The sequence below is a fragment of the Bolinopsis microptera genome, chromosome 3 (assembly GCF_026151205.1).
Source record: "Bolinopsis microptera isolate Bmic1 chromosome 3, MBARI_Bmic_1.0, whole genome shotgun sequence".
NCBI lineage: Eukaryota > Metazoa > Ctenophora > Tentaculata > Lobata > Bolinopsidae > Bolinopsis > Bolinopsis microptera.
In genome coordinates, this window is record NC_087074.1 from 8,222,348 (window position 1) to 8,243,878 (window position 21,531).

A 21,531-nucleotide genomic window follows, 5' to 3' on the forward strand; every position below is an offset into this window, starting at 1 on the left:
ATGGACCCCCAAGTTGTGTCAAAACCACAAATTAAATAAATAAGATTGTCTAATTTCTTAACGTCTCTTGACTTTTTGACACCACTTTAGACTTTTAGAGAATCACGGGTTTACATAATTCGCATAATTGTTAGAATTAAATATGAAGATGATAACATAATGTGTATGTTGTAACCGTTGGTTGAATATTTATATTCAGCCAACGGCTGTTTGTTTATAAACAACTTATTTATAAGTTTATAAACTCTTGTTTATAAACAACTCTTGTTTATAAACTTTTGTTTATAAACAACTTTCTTTGAAACGATTGTCAAAATCTCAAAATTGGAATAAACTATCGAATACCAAATCAGAGTCTCAACGCTATGGCCAGCTCACTAAATTGTTGTCTAGTCTAAACAAATAGTTAACCCAAACGTTTTTAAACGTTAAAACTGTCCTTCTTACGGACGCATGGTTTTAACTTATAAATACAGAGAGATCTGATGTCCTGGTGGGAAGTTCTAGATGAAAGCTGTTATTTTATGATCAAAATCTATTTAGCCAGTAGGCATAGCAAAATTAGTACTTATATAGTACGACAGTAGTACTATATAAGTACTATACTACTACTCATGTTCAGACCTCTCATTGAAGGTCGTTCACATATTGTGATATTGCGTAAGCTGGTAGTTACAATTTGTAACAGGACGTCAAAACACATAGATTGCAGGGGTAGATCAAAACAATGACTAGTACTAGTACAAGATAAAAACAACAACCAATAAGAAAAATAATATACTAGTTGGCAACCGATAAGTTAATATAAGAAGTATAATGATAATGTTTTAATTAGCAAAATATTCTTGTTTTATTTACTCGTTAGTTATTATTTATCAACAATCCACGATAAATTTACATAATATATTTATGATCATTAGCTGTTGTACGTATTGACTACACCCTCGATCCTTGTCAGAACGCGGATAAAATATTCAACATCCCTCGTCTAACGTCATACAGTAATGACAGGACAATTAATGGTACCCAAACTCCACTTTCACATAATTTAATATTTGGAATATGTTATACGGTTGAAGAATTAAATTTTAGATATTTCGACTTCCTGACAATTGTCATCACTAACGCTTAAGAGAAAAAAAGGAAAGAAAAGTAGATCCAAAAAAACATTTATGAACATATTATGTATTGTTCAAGTAAGACTTCTAACCAATCGCCCGAAGTTTTTAACCCTAACCATCACATCGACACTAACCCAACACCAAGTCACAAACCCCTTCCCTAACTCGGAAAATCAAGTTTTAAATATGACTAGAAAAAACTTTCCGTTCCCATAAAACGACGTATCAAGTAAAGCAAGATGCCATACTGACGAAGGGACAGGAAAAAACAAAGAGGAGCTCTTACTGTCATGATAGATAACTACTTACTGGCTGCAGTTAAACAAAAGAAAGTCAGCCAAAAAAGGTAGCAGAACAATTGCCAAACAATTGCCAACAGTTACTGAACAATTGAGACTACGGCAGGAAATATCTGATGTTGTTTACCAATTGACGATTAGCGGCCTGCCCATATATTATACTGCTTTCGTGTTCCGAACAGTGGATGGGTCCTGACGTGGCACCTTTATCGAAACACAATAATACAGCTGGTGTTTGTTTATGAATATTAGATAATTAGAATACGAATTAAGATTGGAAACAAAAGACTGCTACAGATGGTGCCATCGCTTCATGATGTTGTATGCTTCAGATAACTCAATGATGCACAAGATGTAACGAGGCTGTTCTACTCTGGTAAAAGTTCATGATACAGTAAAACTCCGATTTACCGCGGCATATTCGTTTCCCCTAAATTGGGCTTAACATACATGGTGTGATGGCCTACCGACAGTTGCGCCCATTTAGGCCATTAACAGGTTCCCAATCAGTGACGTGATCTGATTCGTCATGTCAGATTCTCAAAACGACATTACAGAGGGTCACATAATGTCCAGTTATCCTTGTCGAGGGATGTGATGTCCGTCAAGAATAGTTTAGGGCTATTCGAGACCAACGAGTCACTACTGATTTCCATCTAGATCACCTGGCCCATGGCATGATTACTGCCAAAAAGCGTAAGTCCTCAAATGATGTTTTGTACAGGATCTCAATCTGCAAAGAGTTCGACGATTATTTTTGTTTGGTTTTTGTTCATAGAGCTGCACGCCATGTATGTCCAGGTTCATCATAATATATATAATGTGGACTTCTGGGCAATGAGCTTGGTTGTGGGACACACTACTACTCATACTAGGGAAGTTGAGAGGCCTCAAATCAAATCTCATTAAAGAGATATCAACAGAGTGTGAGCCACTGCCTGACTAACCTGTGATTAGAGTTTGCCAGGCTCTATGAAGGTGGCAGAGAGTGTCTTCTTTGTCCTATCCTTTGTCCGTGATGCTGGTAACAAACTCTTGTTGTAGGTGGTGGTGACATAAACTCATTTGCATGAATGATACGAGATGATGAGGTTGAGCAAGTGAAAGTTGAAGTTATAATATAAATGAACACAAATCGTACGTAAGCAACGTCAAAATGTACTGCCGAAAAATAAACGTACATAAAGACATAACATAGGAGCATAGTAGAATCGTTAAAACAATGTCACTCTGCGAATCGCAGATAGAGAGGAATGCTAAGGAGAAAATTGAGGAGAGAATGGGGTGAGATGCGGTGAATATCTGCCAGATGAGGAGAGGAGCCAAGGTGTTGAAGACGTTCGAACTCCAGGGCTGGGCAGTAAAAGAGTATATGGTAATTATCTTGGCGCCCAGAGAAACAGTATGAACAATTAGGGTTGATTGTGCCGTCTAGTTTGTTCAGAATGGCTTGAACTTGAAGTGGTGCACGGTTATCCAGAAAAACAGTAAGAATGCGAAAGTTACGCCTGTTAAGAGACCTGAAGAAAATAATGTGCTGTGGTAAAGAGTAGTGGGTAAGTAGAGAGAGAAGAGGATTAGAGGAAGTGGAAGCAGACCAGTCAGTGGTTCTGGTGGTAAAGTTGTTATCCCGCAGAGTCGACTTGAAATGGCTTACGGGAAGAGGTACTGCTTTTATTGAGCTGCATGTGGTCTCTTCCTTCGCAAGAGTGTCTGCCATTTCGTTTACTCGTATGTCCTCGGATCTATGTTAGGGAAACAGAAGAGCAGAAGGAGGTGAGCATATATCTAGTTCTCTTGTTTCAATGCATAGGGGGCTAGAGTCTAGACGGAGCATCGGCAGATATGGCATGAATAAGTGACTCACATTAAGTGACTATTGATTAATGCGATTGTTTCCTCTCCCAAAAACTTCTCTCTCATGTATCAGTATATAGAAGACGATCGCGAAGAACTTGAAGTAATGCATAAGATATGAGAAGCTCAAAATCGCAGCACGACTGTGTATATTAGATTAAGATTTAATTGTCGGAGAGCTGTTAATTTTAAGATTTAAGTATCAAAAATAGCTGGAAATGGAAATTCCCAACCGTTTTATATGTTCAAAGATTCTGTTATATAAGTAGTTCTATTTAAAAACCTGATAAACAAACTAAATGAGCTAAACGATTAAACGAAGTGCGGCGACAGTGCCATCGGGATCCAACTATTTAACAAATGCTATTATTTTCTATTGGCTGATCTGCGAGCCGGACGATATTTGTCGAGCTATGATTGGCTGAACTGAAAAGGATTACGTAGTTCAGCACAGTCCAATGATTCATGAATTTAGTTGTAGGATTCACTATGTTTCTGGTCGTTATATAAGTAGTTCTATTTAAAAACCTGATATACAAACTAAATGAGCTAAACGAAGTGCCGCGACAGTGCCATCGGGATCCAACTATTTAACAAATGCTATTATTTTCAATTGGCTGATCTGCGAGCCGGACGATATTTGTCGAACTATGATTAGCTGAACTGAAAAGGATTACGTAGTTCAGCACAGTCATTGATGATGATGAAGGGAGCTCAGAATTCAGGACAATTCAATTAATTGGGTCCTAGGATTCACTGTATCTTCGGCCATTTAGCGATTTAAATTTTCAGTGCTTTCTGTCATGAAAAAAATGGTCCCCTTGTTCAGCTCCTTAGCATTTAAGATCCACGTCTTCAAAATTATTATTTCATGAGAGACGAGAGTTACTTAATTTGGCTTACTTGATTGTGCTTCACAATCAATTTTTTCTTTAGTCTTAACCTTTAAAGTTTCCTAACGTTTCCTAAATTTATATTTTCTGACAATATTCCATTTTCGCTGATGAATTACCGAGGGAACATGTGTAAGGTGATATGAATGGGTCCCAATCCTCATCGACCGTCTACAATCTACATTCTTACATTGTAAAGGCTTCATTATAATACATAATAACCGCAGTATCTTTATTGACTACAAGCATTAAAGAAAATACTACAGAATCCAGAAAACATGGGAGGAACGTGTAAGAAACTTTGATGCTCTGGATAGTGATTAAATAATCCCTGATGAGATCTGAAAGAGGGCAAACCGTATGTGTTGGTTGTGTCATGTGATAAGAATGACTCATTCCAGACTCATCGCGTATACTCTTGATTGAACCCCATAGGAAAAGATCAAAGGAAACACTTACAACTACCTTTTACCTCGAGCTTGAGTGGCAAGATATGAAACAGTAGTGTGAGTTTCCAATCCCAATATTTATCCATCCCCTCGGCCACCTTCCATGTACGTCATGTCCCTGGTGCTAATTTGCAAATAGTTGGTAACGTGTGCTCCATACCCCCAAATGTTAGCCAGGTATTACTTAATTAATATAATATGAGGATCCATCAAGTAACCAGTTCCTATAAAAAGCCGGGAGTTTTTTAATGGATTGATAGTGCGAGTCAAAAAAAGGGGGACCGCAAAAACGGTAAAATTAAGATCAAAATACCGAATACCGATGTGCTGAAACATACTAATATAATTTATGGGCTCAAGTTGAAAGCTTTTTTCCATCATAAATTCTATATTTTCTCAAATACCAAAATGGAACAGGTTTATCATAGGATGAAGGATCCAATATTATCCATTGCGAATATTTTCTGATCCTTTTTAATTAAACCGCTAGACCGTGAAATCATTACTATGTATGTTTACACGAGAAAGATGTCGTTATTTGGAATTCTATAAACGATTTCTCCCTTTCAGGATAGAGATAAAGTTAGTTCAATGCCCACAAGTATGTGCCGATGTGGTCGCTTCTCTGGTTGGTTCACTGCCTTCTGTTGGACCAGGTCAGAAATCACACTCGGATTACGAGACATGTTTTACATTTTTGGTTTCTAAGTGAGCATTTACGTCATCTTGATTATATAACTTTCACTGGAGTAAATTTGTTCAATGCATGTCTATCCTATTATATTAGGGACGATAGTGTTCGTGAGAGGATGGGGACTTGTCCCATTGTGATAAACAATTTAATTTGTTGAGTTATTCTTTCTGGCCGTTGGAGCATACAAAACTTTGAGGTTAACATTGGTCATTAGAACCACCCGGGTACCGTCTCGGTTTACAATCAATCATATACAATCAACTATTGGCCCAATAGTATTGGGTTCCTTAGATCGTTGGTGGGGTTCCCATGTTTTATGCAATGGCATAAAATGGCATAATAATTGGAGAATAAATCTCCATTTTTTCCATTTTCTCAATAGAAAAAGTCTCCATTTTATGCCATTTTATCCCATATAAAAAGTTTAAAATTAAAAAAACCCAATTTTTTACAAAATTTTGACCCTAAATTTCAACAAAAGACCAAATACCAAAGACTATTTGACCAGAAAATGTTAATCGTTTAAATAGGCGAGAATAATCTACAATGTAAATAACCCAAAGGTAGACGATCAACCTCCCCATATTAAACGTCTTAAACAGTTAAAGTTTTAAAATAGCACTTCTCAGATCGGTGGCAGAACGAATGTCTGGATCATGGTTACGGACTGAGCGGGGAGGTGGAGATACCCTTCGAGCTGATACCGGTGCTAACATGCCAGACCGCTAAATACCAGGAGGGACTCAAGACAGTGTGCAGGGAAGCTAACTCCGTGTTTAACGCTTATCGTGAGGAGGACAGTAGTTTCACTCATAACCAGGTGCCTAGTATAGTAGTATGGTTGTAAGATCTGGCATTTATCAAACTTACTTAGCTTACTTTCTTGATATTTACTATATCTTCTGCTGGTTAACGAATGAGTCGACAGCCTTGACGGCTGTAGTATGCTCCAATACCGTGGCGAATTCCTGTTAGGGCAAGTGGAATTTAGTAATTTTGACTGGAAACCAAATCTTGAACTGAACAGTGTACTGGAAAATGAGGGGGAATTGGGCAAGAACAGACGTGGCCAAATAACTGCAACTGAATGGTAGTGAAGTAGTGAGGGAGACTAGTTTAGCTGGGAGCTGTGAATTGTGAAGGCTAAGAAATTCTGCTCTAATTGCATGTCTAGAAGGCTGGATCGTTTAAATTAGTCTAATTTATAATATTATATTCTATTACAGATCTCATGGATCTTTCATAAGAACAATGTCTATACTCTATAGTGCTGTCAGTAGGAATATTTATGAAACATACGAATGACGAGCATGGTCAAGTTATACCATGAATGAAATACTATATCAGTATGCAGCTAAGTATGCAGATGTTTTTACAAACATTCATTGGAATGTAGGTATTCGCCACCCTGGTCGCACTGAGAGAGGAACTGGCGACTGGCGCCCAATTTCTCAGTGTATAGTTAATTCTGGCCCGGCCTGTATTGTAATTAAACCATATCAATGTCGATATCTATTGTACTGGTTGGTAACTATAAGTGACTTGTCTCCAACATCGTGGGACTACGCAATAGGACTGGAGTCTGGAATGTTGCAAGCCAGACTACCTGCCACCTGGTTATTATCTATTCTCATTTAATATAAGCTAATTTAGCTCCCAGTCTACATGGCTCCAAGGTACCTGGTATGATGGTAAGTAGTCTTTATATAATATAACTTCTACAAAATGAAACGACCGGTTGAGTCAGACAAATGTTTCAATCATGATACAAAACCATGATATCATCAGTGACAATAATAATATAGTCTAGAAAGTTCCTAACACACTTCTCCTAGGTAACAGTGATAGGGGATGTAGTAGGCTCTATCTTAGCCTACGATATCCTGTGTCATAGTGACGAGGAACTAGACCCAGGGTAAGTGACTTTTTAACGTGTCACGTGACTTTTCAGCTTTTCACGTGACTCTTTAATGTGTCACGTGACTTTTCAGCTTTTCGCGTGACTTTTAACGTGTCGCGTAACTTTTCAATTTTTCACGTAACTTTATTCAAAACTTGACAGAGCAACCTTTATTAATTGTTTTGTGGGATTGTTTTGTGAATTATTTTCATTTTTATTAAAAATTTTAACATTTTAACTTATTTGTCAGTGATTATATCGGGAATCTGGTCCCAACGGTATACCATATAAAGCGTCTTCCTCAACCCATTCTTATGTTAAATGTTAATCTTGAATAAGTAACGTGGAATTTAGTCAGCATGTTTTATTTGTAAAGTTTTTTAGGTTCAGTAAAGTTTAACTGTGATAATTTTTATGTCTCTTCTATGCCATATCTCTATTACTAGGAAAAGTAAGCCAGATAATGTGTGTCAAAGCCCGGGGGGTCGGTATGTCCTGTGATACCTCTGATTACTAATTGTATCCCAATCTTGTCTATAATGAAAAAATAATCACTTCTATTTTTGGTTCGAACGAATCTTTTTGTTTACCCGTTTTAAAGGATTGGTATCTTACTGGGTTAATTGTAAAATGATGAATTCCTGATAATAATAATTAGCATACCTGATATTTGAATGAATTCCTATAAATTGTCAATGGCTGAGATTGAAGCTGGCTAATCTCTCGGGCAAATTAAAAGGGCAAAATACTAGTTTCCCATTTTAGGTCGTTTAAATACTAAATTTTTGTCATCTCATCGAATGAAACCTGCAGAAACAACTGAACTAAAAACATTGATTTTTGCCCCAGCTATTTGCAACGAGAGCTCGTAGATGACAAGTTTTAAATTGCTTAAATTTTTCCGGTATATCCCTTGGGTGCATGATTCACTCATAATATGAAGTTTGATGACGACATTGTCTCATTATAATAACTCATTTTTCTGCATTTTTTACGTTCCGGGGTAACTACTTATCTACTCGTTATCATTAAAATAACTTGCAATATTTCAGGTTTGACTTCCTAGTGGACAAGTTTTTCTCCTTCGGTTCTCCAATCGGGAACCTAGTCTTACATCGAGCACTCCAGAACAAGCCAGGTTGGAAACAAGCCAAGTTTTCTTAAATAACTATCCAATAATTCCCAAAGTTGATTTTTCGTGTTATAGTTAAACCCTTCAGTGTTGTTCGTTCATAAAAACATTCTCAGTGCACCCAAAGAAGCTGGTGACCCAGTTCTACAACCTGTTCTACGCTTCCTCGCCGGGTGCTGTTAGAATTGAACCTGTTCTGGACGGACACTTCGCTTCATTTCCGCCCATCTGTATCCCCCGCTTCAACAAGTACGTTCTTATCTTTATAGTTGATATCTTCATTGGCAAGGTGACTGATTGACCTCATTTAAATCACGAGAAAAAATATTACCCTTTCCTTAAGATGTTTATTTGCATAACAGAACGTTAGCAAATCTAGGACAGGACGTCGCTAACCCTAAATGTCAATGACACTACAATTAATCCTTCAGGTCTCCGTACGGAGCCGGAACAAAGTACAATATAAACTCTTTTCTAGAGCGGAACCACACGTTCTTACAGGACCCTATACACCCTATAAACCCTAGCATTGCTACACATGATCCAACTAGCACCTCTGCTAGTTTAGTTCGACCCATTACAACCTCTTCGTTAGGTAAACCTCGCTACAGAATTTTTCAATGCCGAATCTGCTCATTATATTGGCAAAAGCTCCGATTATAATATAAAGCCGCCATATTAACATCATAGCTAGTGTTAGAGAGTCTACCCTATTTTGATTTGTCGTTTTCAATGTCGTTGTGCCATGACTCACGGAGTTGCAACCTTTACTACCTTTACCACCTTTACTACCTTTACCACCTTTACCATCCCAGGAATGTCAGGGGTATCAGAATGGTGGGGAACTAAACGTATAGACTACGCTCTCTACTACCCTGAAGCTCTGCGCTCTTTTCCTTCTCTCATCCTGCCAGCTCTTCTACACAGCAGTTATTGGGAGAATTACGATGTGGCTGCGTTTGTTGTCCAGCAAGTAAGTTTAAAGTTATGGTTGTTAAATTTCCTTGAACTTCTATGTCCTATGATCTTGCTAAAGGCGTAGATATAGCGCGCATACGCCTACCGTATGATCAGCTGTTTGTCGAGACCGCAAAAAGAAATAACAGTCAACCAAATCTGACTGAGAAAAACTCGACTATATAGAGCAAGGGTGGAGTCTAATTGGTGCGCGTTGGTAGTAATGAAGTTTTGACACATGTTCCTAAAGCGATTTCATTTAATGAAGTTTTGATCGAAAGCAAGTCGACCACAAAGAATTACCCAACTCAGGCATGAAGCAATTCGTAACTCAAACTGAGAAATATACCCGCACGTGCCACGTTTGTATACTGACCAGTCCACCACAAATGAACACATCAAGGGTGATCTGAAATTGAAACTAGTTTAATTTGCAATCTCTCGGTTCAACAGAAATGACGGTCACGTGATATAAATTGTTCCGTGCAAAGCACAATTGAACTGCTTCCCGAATCCAACTATAATGAAGTATTTAATCTTGGTCCGTAGTCTTCGTGGAATTTGGACAGATCTTTATAATTCAATTCGTGGTGGTCCCGTGACCTGTCAAAATGTGCAGCGTACTGCAACTTCCGATACCACTTATTTGCGTAGCAAAGTGCCAAGCGGTAGTGGGTGGTCGACAGGTTCCACTTAGTATCACCTCCTGTGATTAGATCTTTAGATGGTAAAATATGAATTTAATCGGAAATATCGAATTCTGTAGCTTTCAGAAAACAATAAACTAAATATTAATCACCTACAAATACTTAAGGGTACTTAAGGGTAAGCACAGAGCGCGTTTAAGGGTACTTAACTGTTACCAGGTGCTAGGACTGGACGAAGCCCTGCCCTCTACTCCCCACATAACACCCCGAAACACTGAGACGGATCTCCTTGCTGCTGCTCAGTCCGCCAGCTCCGCTAACAACACGGAGAAGTGGCTCAGACGGCGTACTAAGTTGAAGGTTAACAATTTGAACCCTAACCACCGCTGCTTCGATACGATCTATTTGGAGGGGCAAGAGCAGGAGATATTTGCTAAGTTTTTCTACGGACCATTGGATGCGCTCAGCTTGGTCGGAGAAAAGGTGGGACAATTTTGAATTAATAATCATTTATTACAGAAAAGTACATTTGACCAGCTTAAATCAGAATTTTTTCATTTCAGCATTTGTTTTTACTGCCTCCCGTGGAATGTACTTCTAATTTCAGGTGGATATTAGTATAATGGACCCACACCCCGGAGGAGAGTACAACTTTCTGGGGACCCAAGTAACCAGTCAAGGAGGCAGGATTAACTTCAAGATCCCGGAGAACTACAAATTTGGGACGGGGTTGTACCCGGTGAAATGTACGGTTCGAGGAGATAAATCCACTGCTGAGGGTTTTATGGCGGTGGTTCCTCCGGGGACGGAATGTGTTGTCTTCTCTATTGACGGTAGTTTCACTCTTAACATGTCGCTCATGGGAAGGGATGCTAAAATACGACCTGGTGCCGTCGAGGTTTGATGTGCTCAATTTTCACATTTCATTGCTTATGTGCAATAACGTTTGTAAAAGTAAAACTCGCCACAAGAAGGTCTCCCAATTCTCTTTTTTTAAATCTGTGAACAGTTTTTACATACTAATAAAGCTATCTCATACACACTTAATAATTAAATATCCTCTCCAGGTTGTTCGGTTGTGGCAGGAGCTGGGTTTCGTCATAATCTACATCACAGCCCGACCAGATCTCCAGAAGGAGAGCGTGTTGGAGTGGCTGGGTACCCACAATTTCCCGCACGGCATTGTGGCATTCAGTGATGGAATCAGTCCCACTGATCTCCTCAAGGACAAGATGGAGTACTTGATTCGACTAAAAAACGAGGTAAATCATAGCCAGGACTTAAATCAGAATTCAGTTTTAGTAAATAAAGAAATCATGGCGGTATTTTTCGAACAAATTATAATATTTCATTTCGTTGGAGATGAGACTACATGATTCTACTGTTATTGATTTTATTTGTCTTTAATCCTCCGTCCATTTCAGTGCAAGTTGAACATTTACGCTGCATATGGAAGCTCCAAGGACATTAATGTATATCAATCAGCTGGAATTCCACTAAGTAAAATGTACATTGTAAAACCGAAGAATCCAAAGCGAAAACATCAGGTTCGTTCACTCTTTCAATCAGCCGAATTAAGCCGTTTTGTTTTGTGTTTCGATGTTTCACGATTTATCGAGTGTTTCAATAATTCATATTTCGCTGTAATTGTAAACTCTTCATTCCGATTTGATGTTACTGTTAGGGATGTAAGCACTGATTCTGATAATTTTTGTTCAAAAATCCGAATCTACGATATCAGACGGAATATATATATTTCACCACCATTATAATGTTTCTGTTCACCTTGTGTCTTAGCTTGATGACGTTTTCACGATTGACTACGAAACATACGGCTCTCACTTGACAATGCTGAGACAACTTATGAAACGGCGAGCCAGCTCGACCCTCAAAGTCCCGCACCTCACATTTAAGGAACAAAAAGAGACATCCCCAATCCTAGTGACTTCAAGGAGAATTTCTAAAGATAGGAGAGATTCTACTAGTCAGATCGGGGGTTCACGCAACGTCATATCTGAACAATAATAACATGTGAGATGCTCCACGTGATTTGCATATCACACGCGCACGTGCACGTGGCGCGCACCCCGTGCCGCTTAATTCATATATTATTCGCTTTGTAGAGTGAGACATGGTGATGTTATTATATCTCATGAATACTTGTTGGCAAAGCAGCACTTTTTACTGAAATTTGGAATCAACTCCTGTGATTTGTCTTTTAAATGTTTCTTCTTAATAAACTCTGTATAGTCTTTACCACTACCAATAACCAAAGCTACTAAGTACATACTCAACGTCCGAAAAAATGAACTAGTACTACTGAATATAACTTTTGTTTACACATTACATTTGAATGAGCAATTTAATCATGAAATCTAGCTAGGACTCAATAACGTTCGAGCAAATTAATAGTCATTTGGTTACGAAAAACCGGCCACAATGCGATCGCTCTACTAATTTTGCGGACGTTAGGTATTCCAGTTGGACGTATATTTCTCTGGCAGGTATTCAGACTTGGTGTTAAATCTTCATATATTTATTCTTTATTCGTCATTAAAAATGATTTCTCCTTTATTTGTCACGAAAAGATAGTTGATACACAAGGCTTTCATATAAATGATGTTGCTTTGTATGCCCTTCATCCCAATTTCGTATTCATAGCTATATCTATGACAATTCCTGAATTCCTAGTTCATATGAATTGTGATCAATGTTATCGTAACGAATACTTGCCTGAAAAATACCGTCCAGCTAATATTATCTCAATCTTATGTAAAATTGTGGTTGTGAATTCTTTAATTGTTATTTGTTGTGCCTATTGGAGCCCTTTTGGGGCGTACAATAGTCCGACAGTACTGCGACAGAACTGCGACAGTACTGCATCCACAAGTAGAGAGCTAGGCAAAAGCAAGGGACTCCGTGGTTCTTTGTCCACTTCTATCAAGTACAGCAGCTCTCTCAGCATGTGTCCAGGTCCCCTTTATCGTAGTGTAGAAATGTCGCATTTTAGTCTCTGTCACGTCAATATGCTGCCCGTGAAGCTGTAAAGTTCTCCGCAAAATAACTGAGAATAAGAATTAAGATCCTTCTGAAGCACACTGTTTAAGCTGCAGTTCTGTCACAGTACTGTAAGTTGTAACTGTAACCTAGTACTGTCGCACTAGTGTCACAATAATTTCGCAGTACTGTCGTCGACGAACTATTGTACGACCTCCTTTTGTCTTAGCCCAATTAGTCGCTCCAAAATATCAGATTATCAGCTTATATATATCTATGTGTGACTTCTAGTGAAAACAGATACAATTGATGTTTTATATATTTCTTTCTTTAAATCAATACAAAATGTACTATCAACGGCCCCTGTCAATAATTCAGGCAATGGGTTGATATACTGATCGACTATAGAAAAAAGCATGGAATTGAAATTTACAGATTCGTAATAGCCTTAATTCTTATCATCTTTATAGCCACAGCTAGATATTATGTAAATTATAAATTCATGAATATGTTGGAGTAGAAGTACTTAACGAATAGCAGCAATGATTTTGCTATGAAATGTGATCAGCTGTTATTAAATTTTGCAGCTTTGCATTAATTTTAAACTTTGCATACAACTTTGCATAAACACTTTTCATATAATCTTACATAAAACTTTGCATAAAACTTTGCATAGAATTCATTGCAATGTTTTCGATTCAGTTCACAGTTTTATTTAATAGTGCTTTGTCTCTCAGGTAAACTGGATCAACAACAACCACTTCACGGATCATTACCAGTACCTGAAAGGCTTGGCACCTAAATCCTCATCCTGGACTCGAGTCCCAATCAGTGTTGACGTCTTCAAATTCCCCTCCGAAAAGAGGGTTTCTCGTTGTGGCACGATAAAGAGACAATTCTCCGCTACAAGGAGTCGGACAGATCTGTTACAATTGCCCTCCACCTCAGAGTTGAGGGAGGACACGTGACAGGGCGCGCGTCACCGGGCGCACGTGCAACAGGGCCCCGGAGCTAGACTTTAATTTGTTTATACTCGTCCAGATTTACATGTGCTATCAGATGTTTAGTTTTATGTTAGGAGACACTCTTGAGATGATATATGTTGAACCATATAATACATTTGGTGAAATCTGCTGATCTGCTGGGCTGTGCTGATCAGGTGATATCACATCGTTCTGATAAAACCAATGTTCGGGTTAACCTGTTAACCTGTTAACCTGTTAACCTGTTAACCTGTTAACCTGTTAACTTGTTAACCTGTTAACCTGTTAACCTGTTAACCTGTTAACCTGTAACCTGCTATTCTCGAGTATTAAAGGCTAGGGTATTAGATTAAAATAAATTTATATACTGTCTGATAAAAGGGCAATGAGGCGTGCAGTTTATACCTTTGATTTCCTGCCTAGAACAGAAAATGTAGAAGTAGAAAATGTTTGTGTCACTCTCATTTTGATTTATTGAATATCAACATGCATATAATCTGTGTAATCTAACAATATTTGAGGGGGCATGCTGACGATTATTTTAATTTTTCGATGCAGCAAGCTTAATTTTTGATTAAGTTGTATTGTATGCCAGCTGTATTTAATATTTAATCTTTAACTGAAAACATAGTATTTAATAGTTGATTGATTTCCCGTAACTAATTTAAAGTCCCACTCATTGAAAATTATTATTTTTGACCAAAAATATTATTTAAAAAAAGCTGGAATTATAATTGAATATTTAATTTTTCGATTGGTCGAAATTGTTGTCACTCCGATTAATTTGAATAATTTAATGAAGATGTACGTTTTGTTGAGTTAAATATCTTATTAGTACCGTAGTTTACCCGATTTATTGTAATTAGGTGTGTGATTTGCAGCTTGATTTTGTATTACCTTATCGGACCTTATTTGGACGGACATTACATGAACGGACATAATTATGAACGGACATTAATATGAACGCTCGAAGGCATTCAAAACCATCAAAAATTCGAATTTTTTTCAATTTTTTTGACGTTTTTTTAATTTCAGCAAATGATTTTTGAATCCATTTTTTATACAGTAAGTAAGAAAAGCAGTCATTAAGCAGTAAAATGATAAAATATGTGTACATGATCAGTTTTTAATATCACATATCATCTTCATCAAATGGGTTTTCGTGCATGAAATATTCCATGCTTAAAGCATCAGTGATTTCTAGCTTTATGGAAACCTTTTTTATCAAACTACCCCGCGGTCCTGCATTTCAGTGTTAACTTTTACAAGCCATTCGGCGTGAAGTGGTTTTATCTTAGACAACTTAAGGTTAACCTTAACATCACGTGGAGCTTTCCTAGCACTGTTTCATTACCGCCCCTGAGTAATATGAGCTATAACAACGTCGGACAATGTCCTTTGCAACACGATTTACCGTAATATCTAGAGGCTGGAACAAGTTTGTCATGTTGGCGGGGACTAGTTCATGAACTATGTTGTTGAGTGCCATAATTAGAGTTTTCTGTGCCTCCGGCAGACCAAGGAGAACCTTTCCGTCGTTAACTTACGGCACAATAAAGTTCTCAAATATGTTGTCATATTCTGGACAAAAAGTTCGAAATGGAAAAATTTTTGAAAAAATTTCAACTGACTTTAACTTGGACGGACATTAATTGAACGGACTTTATTTGAACGGACATTAAGATGAACGCTAGGGCCTCCAGCGTTCAAGTAATGTCCGTCCAAATAAGGTCCGATAAGGTAATCCTTGTATTATTTTGTTTTTTTTTGATATTCCGTGTTTCTGTTTTGTCTCTGTTTACGGTGTAACTGAATGATTGAAAATGCAAATGACGATAGCTACTGACAATGATCTACATTGATACTAAAAATGAATGATTATAACTGCGAATAAAAGATGAAACTACGAATAAAATATCGCTACTCGGAATATAATTAAAAGATTTTGCCGGTTAAGTCACTTAACCGTGCGAACTGCATAACACAGATTTTATTCTCAGTTCAGATCTTTTATTTATATTCCGAATAGCAATATTTTACTCGCAGTTTCTCTTTTGTCGCAACTTAATAAATTTCAAACAATTGTCATTGCAACATGAGACTTATAATGTATAAATAATGCTCCGATCCGGATACGTAAGTTAACTATTTAACTGTAAATAAAAGCCGTTTCCCCTTTGTCACAACAATATAGATACAAGATATTTCGAACTGTTATCAACAACATGTCAAATTTCAATGAAAAATAGAGTAAATATATAATACAATTGAGGCAATATATTAAGTCAGGTAGTTACTAGTTACTAATACTAGTTACTAATACTAGTTACTAATACTAGTTACTAATACTAGTTACTAGTACTAGTTACAGTACATATACACATTGAATCTGCGCTCTATAATAATAACAACACTTTTTGTTTACATAACGAGAGTTTACACTCAGGTGCTTTGGAAGAATGTGTTTATTTCACTTGCTACAACTGACTCCTGCTGCTGTTGTACATTTGGACTGTTACGCCTTTTAGAGATCTCAGATCATGTGATCAACTTCGCCTTTCAGTTCGGTAAGTACGTACATATTATGTTGTAGTGAGAAGATGACCTCCTGATTTTCCATTGGTTAAAAACTAAAATTGCGAGTTTAATAATATTATCACACTTTCGAGCCAAATTTGGCAGGAAAGCAGAATTGATATTACATGCCCCGATGGGGAGCACTGGCTCTCACCCGGGGGCATGAAATATCAATCAGTTGCTCAGAGAGAGTCCCGATAATCCCATAGAACAAGGAGCCCACTCTCAACAACTGTTCTACTACTGTGAGGTACTGATTTAAATAAAGATTTAAATCAACAACCTGAAGTAGTCTATGACCGTAAATGCAGTGATCAGATAAACTTTCCAGATTCAGGAAAAATATATATTTATACCTTGTTTTAAAAACATTTCCTTGCGTTTGAGATGTGTTAAGCAAAATACAATTTTTTGTTGTAAAACTTTTTCAAGCTGTTGCTTTTTTACTGCACTTCATAGTTCAAAACTTAATTAGGCTTCGGATGATGAAACAAAGTAAAAACTCCCTGGTCTGTACGAGTTTCAAGCGACTTAAGGTTACTGAAAACGAGATCAAAGTTTACAAGCAGACTTGAAAGTTGCACAAAGTTTTGGTACTTGTCAGCGATACAATCAATCAGGCTCATTAATTTCCTTAATCGCTTACTTGAAATTAAAAAGGAAGTATCATAACAAACTACAGTCACCCTCACAAAAAGTAGTAAACACAGAAACGATGTTTGATCTATTCGAAGGAAGAAAACACACAAAACAATAATCTTGGTGTCAAGTAGTTATATTTGAAAGAAAATTATTGTCAAGAATTGATAAAGGGCTGGTCAGCAAATCGTAACGTAATAAATTGTGATACATTACGATATGGGATCATTCGCATATTAATTTAGCCACATTTTAGCCATTTCAGACCTCACTTTTAACCCCCTCTGATCCCTTCTGTGAGCCATATTCCATATAGAAATTGTGCAGAAATTATACTAGGCTTTTCCAAACCGGCTTCCCCTAGAATGGCTTGCGGAATTCGTGGCTGATATATAAAGAGACTTATAAATTCTGTACAATAAAGAGCGAAAATTCTATCCCTGCACCAGTTTTAACTGAAGTTTAGTTAGTGCAATAAAAACATTCTATAAAATTTATTATGTATATAAAGATATCAAGGGACGAATGGCGTAACTTAATCCGCTATAATCCGGTTATAAATTGGTCTGGTCGCTGGGGCAAATTTAGGTCCGATGATTGATATGCTGCCATTCTTTAGACCAATTCAATATTGCTAACAGTACGGGTGAACTGCCTGGCAATGACCAGGGTGGTTATAAAAGGCTGGTGAAGTGCGTTCTAAAATGGTATTACCAGGCCGATTATCGGGCTATTAAGTCAAGAGTTACTTTCATAAACAATACTAAAGAGTACGGATGTCTGATATTAAAACAATCTAGAGTTGTATTGAAGAGATACATTATATTACGGCTGTTCTGATAATTTCTAGTGAAGCAAATAATGGCAAGATGAATATAAGCAGACTATTATAATACTCGATAAAATTCAATAAAAGTCAATGATTACAAGTTCCAGTGATAAATCATTCTGAAATAACAGACAATCAAGACGGGCGATAATATTGTTGATATATGAATTAGGGCGTGTAGTACAAGTACAACATGAACAGTTGAAAATTTGGACTTATGAATAGACAATCATGGCGCCACAGCCCAATTCAAATATAACAACCAGGAAATACTATCACCTTATCGCAGATTAGTATTACATGATAAGGACTAGGATGTAATCAACACTAAAACAGATGTTCTATACATTATACATCTTCAGTTTTAATGACTCAAAATATATCTAATAGAAATAAAGTATAAGAATCACCCTCACATCGATTGATATGCAGGAAATAATTTATGATTAAAATACGCGCTCGTGGTGGAATATTCTAGAATGCAATAAGTACAAGACCCATAGGCGTGAATATATTGATATTCGATGCACTACGTATCAATAAAAAGCAAATTGGGCGCGGCATACAGCATTCACTGTGTCATAAATGTGGGAACGTGAGATCCTAATTTTACGTATTGTATCTTCGATATCTGAAATACTAACTTATCGAGAGCTATATATAGCTTGGACATTATGAACATAAATAAGTTCAACATGTCTAGTTTTGCTTTGGTGAGATTTATAACTAACGTTTGATCAAATTCTGCTTTCCCGGCCAAATTTGGCTCCAAAGAAAGTGTGATAAAACATTAATCACATGCCTTCTCATGCGATATCAACATTTTCAAAACTCGGCAAGCCTCGTGATTGAAAATGTCGATATAACCCTCGGCAATCCTCGGGAAATATCGAAACTTTCGCTAACTCGGCAAGCCTCGTGGGCGAAAGTTTTGATATCGCATGAGAAGGCATGTGATAAATGTATAATATCCAATTGCGATGATACAAGAAAAGATAATTTTATAACCATTAACTTGATTGATCTATATGACGTATGATAGCAATAAAATCACAAAATTGGTTTAAGGAGTTTTTGAATGCTAGCATAATAAACTAATTTTACTCACGACTTTAACTTAAAGGTTCAAATAAATGATAAAGTTCTGAAATCGTCGTGCTTGCTATGACGAAATGGGGTTCAAAGAAATGTGTCCGATACCACACTTCAGCCAAACTTTATCATGGGATTATATTAATAGGTGATTAAGTATGGCCTCTAAACGGCCATTATACGGCTTCTACACTGTATTATCACAGTGCTGGCAAGCACGACCGTTAGTTGCAGGTTTATTTGCCCCTTTTAGTACTGTCAGTTATGCACATAAATCTGCACGAAGTGAGGTATAACTATAAATAACTCAATTTCACTCGGAGACAACGTTCGCGTTTTTAGCTTGAGCAAATTATCCTACAGAAAGCTTTAAATTTGAGTGACCAAATCGCGATCGATGCGTACTTAAATGTGTCTAACTCGGCTTATGATTCATCATTGATTGATCAATTGAGGTTAATGATCCCGTCAAAATGACCATTAAGATCACATTGATAGGGGCGAATAAAGATTTTATTATTAAGGTCCCAAACCCTTCAATTTTCGATTTATAAACCAAAAAATGTGTCGCTAAGCCAAAAATCAGAATTAGGTAACTTTGCATACTAAGGGTTTTAGAATATCAGGAAACCCATCAAAATGACCGGAATGAGCTGTACTGGAGTACATTAATGTAGGCGAATGAAGATTTCGAGGTCTCAAACCCTTTGGTCTTAGACTTTTCTAGAATTACACCCAGAAGTTCTGATACCGATTTGTAATCTTACACAAATGCAAATTATATTCTAACACATTGTGCATTTGTGGGTACAAGCTTAAATTGTTGCCAACTACAATATGTTGCCAACTACAATATGTTGCCAACTACAATATCTGATTGTGATGTGCTTAGAGCTAAAGTGACTCAATTTTAGTCTGTTGGGAGTACGCGGTCAACATGAGTTCTTCATCTGCAGTCACGTTTTACCCTCTCTTGTTGTATTCATTTGCCGCATTATCAGCTCACCACACGATACTATCGATGATGAACTTTAGCTAGGTATCTATAGCATATAAGAAAATTATTCTACGTGTGTTTTTCCTCCTTTTTGACTCAACTTCTTCTTTTTATAAAGCTTATAACTCGAAAATCAAAGGATTTGGGACCTTAAACTTAACAAACTTGCTTAGTTATCTATTGTGTTTACTGTTTAGTGTTTACGTTGCAACGTTTTCTCAAGCGGCTGTCTTACTCCTAGTTTGCTCCAACAGTCTTATTCTTAGTCAGATCGTTTCGAAAACACTGGACCAGAAAGTTTGAACTTTCTACGACAAGATGAGTAACCGAAACTCAAAAAAGAATAGCCGAATGGTTTCTACTCGACGCTTTGATCCACTAGGTGATTTTAATTCTATATTTGCATACCTCATTATTCACCCGGCTGTCGTTATAAATCCTAGTTTGCCGATGTGATCTCCTTTTAAAACGTAGTATTTACTATTTAGTAAACATTTAAAAGCAGATAACGATCAACTGAGTAGTGAGTAGAACCTCTGCAAAAATCAAGTATCTAATATCTACAGTATCCTGTTTAGTGTTTCAAATTTAATTTGTGATAATAATGTTATTCTGGCACTCTCAAGTTATTGTGCCATCAAAAAACGAATCCAACTCATATTCCAGACTCAACAGACTCAACAGACTCGGACACTACTGAGTACTCCCGGACCTACGGCTACTCTGAGTCAGAACCGGACCCACAGTTTGAGTACCTGGCTGCAATCACCGCACCCATAGCTCAGATTCCTTTCACCATTCTCCGGAGGAACGTGGAACAGGTTAGCTCGAACATATTTATTATATAAGGTATAGAGGAGTATTTTTACACGAACATTAGCTTTTAGTTTTATTTAAATGGGTGATACCCGTTTAAGTTAAATATTTACGTGGAATGTGATCTAATTCTGCGGTGATGAGGTTTATAACCTAAAATTTTATTGCTTATAGTTAATTAAACCTACGCAATATTAGTTTAGATAGCACACTGCTAGACTCTTGCATTGTTAACTATGAAAATTTAATCCGTGCAAACGGATTATAAAAAGTAAAAACACCCAATTATCATAGATATTGACAAATGTATCCTCTTCTAATTAGATGTACATTGTACAAGCTGCTTGCAGTTGCAGGCACACTGCAAGCGATGGGTACGGACGTATGGTGATGTTAAATTGGATGATAATTAGTCGATTAAAAGTGTATCGCTACCCTTCGCACTGTGGAAGGCATTATTCGGAAATACATCTTTAAACGTGCCATATTGCTAGCTATCGTGGACTCTTTACCATTCAATTTTGTTGACCGGCGATCATTTTACAGTGATTAAATCTAATCGACATGCGAAGTATTACATGTTTGATAGTGTTAACTTAAAGTAAAACTATGCGTTTTTCGTCGCTTATACTACATACCCTAAATAGAGCTG

At 37.1% G+C, this 21,531-nt stretch overlaps 2 protein-coding genes across 5 annotated transcripts in view; one reads left to right on the forward strand and one right to left on the reverse strand.

Annotated features, from left to right (window-relative positions):
• LOC134813563 (membrane-associated phosphatidylinositol transfer protein 2-like) overlaps positions 1-14,414 on the forward strand; it is a 50,200-nt gene extending 35,786 nt beyond the window's left edge. The window contains exons 13-26 of one of the 4 annotated variants that reach the window (XM_063821390.1): positions 5,190-5,275; positions 5,943-6,133; positions 7,149-7,228; positions 7,660-7,701; positions 8,266-8,351; positions 8,462-8,594; positions 8,777-8,940; positions 9,161-9,318; positions 10,169-10,432; positions 10,557-10,847; positions 11,017-11,211; positions 11,374-11,496; positions 11,747-11,980; positions 13,684-13,772. In XM_063821390.1, coding sequence (XP_063677460.1) covers positions 5,190-5,275; positions 5,943-6,133; positions 7,149-7,228; positions 7,660-7,701; positions 8,266-8,351; positions 8,462-8,594; positions 8,777-8,940; positions 9,161-9,318; positions 10,169-10,432; positions 10,557-10,847; positions 11,017-11,211; positions 11,374-11,496; positions 11,747-11,974 — 2,041 coding nt within the window. In that variant the 3' untranslated portion in view covers positions 11,975-11,980; positions 13,684-13,772. Of the gene's footprint in view, positions 1-5,189; positions 5,276-5,942; positions 6,134-7,148; positions 7,229-7,659; positions 7,702-8,265; positions 8,352-8,461; positions 8,595-8,776; positions 8,941-9,160; positions 9,319-10,168; positions 10,433-10,556; positions 10,848-11,016; positions 11,212-11,373; positions 11,497-11,746; positions 11,981-13,683 lie in introns of all 4 variants that reach the window. The other 3 variants (XM_063821389.1, XM_063821392.1, XM_063821391.1) reach the window with 3 other exon arrangements.
• Positions 1-21,531, reverse strand: part of LOC134812251 (2-oxoisovalerate dehydrogenase subunit beta, mitochondrial-like) — a 704,467-nt gene that overhangs the window by 625,262 nt on the left and 57,674 nt on the right. The gene's annotated exons all lie outside the window — the stretch shown is intronic.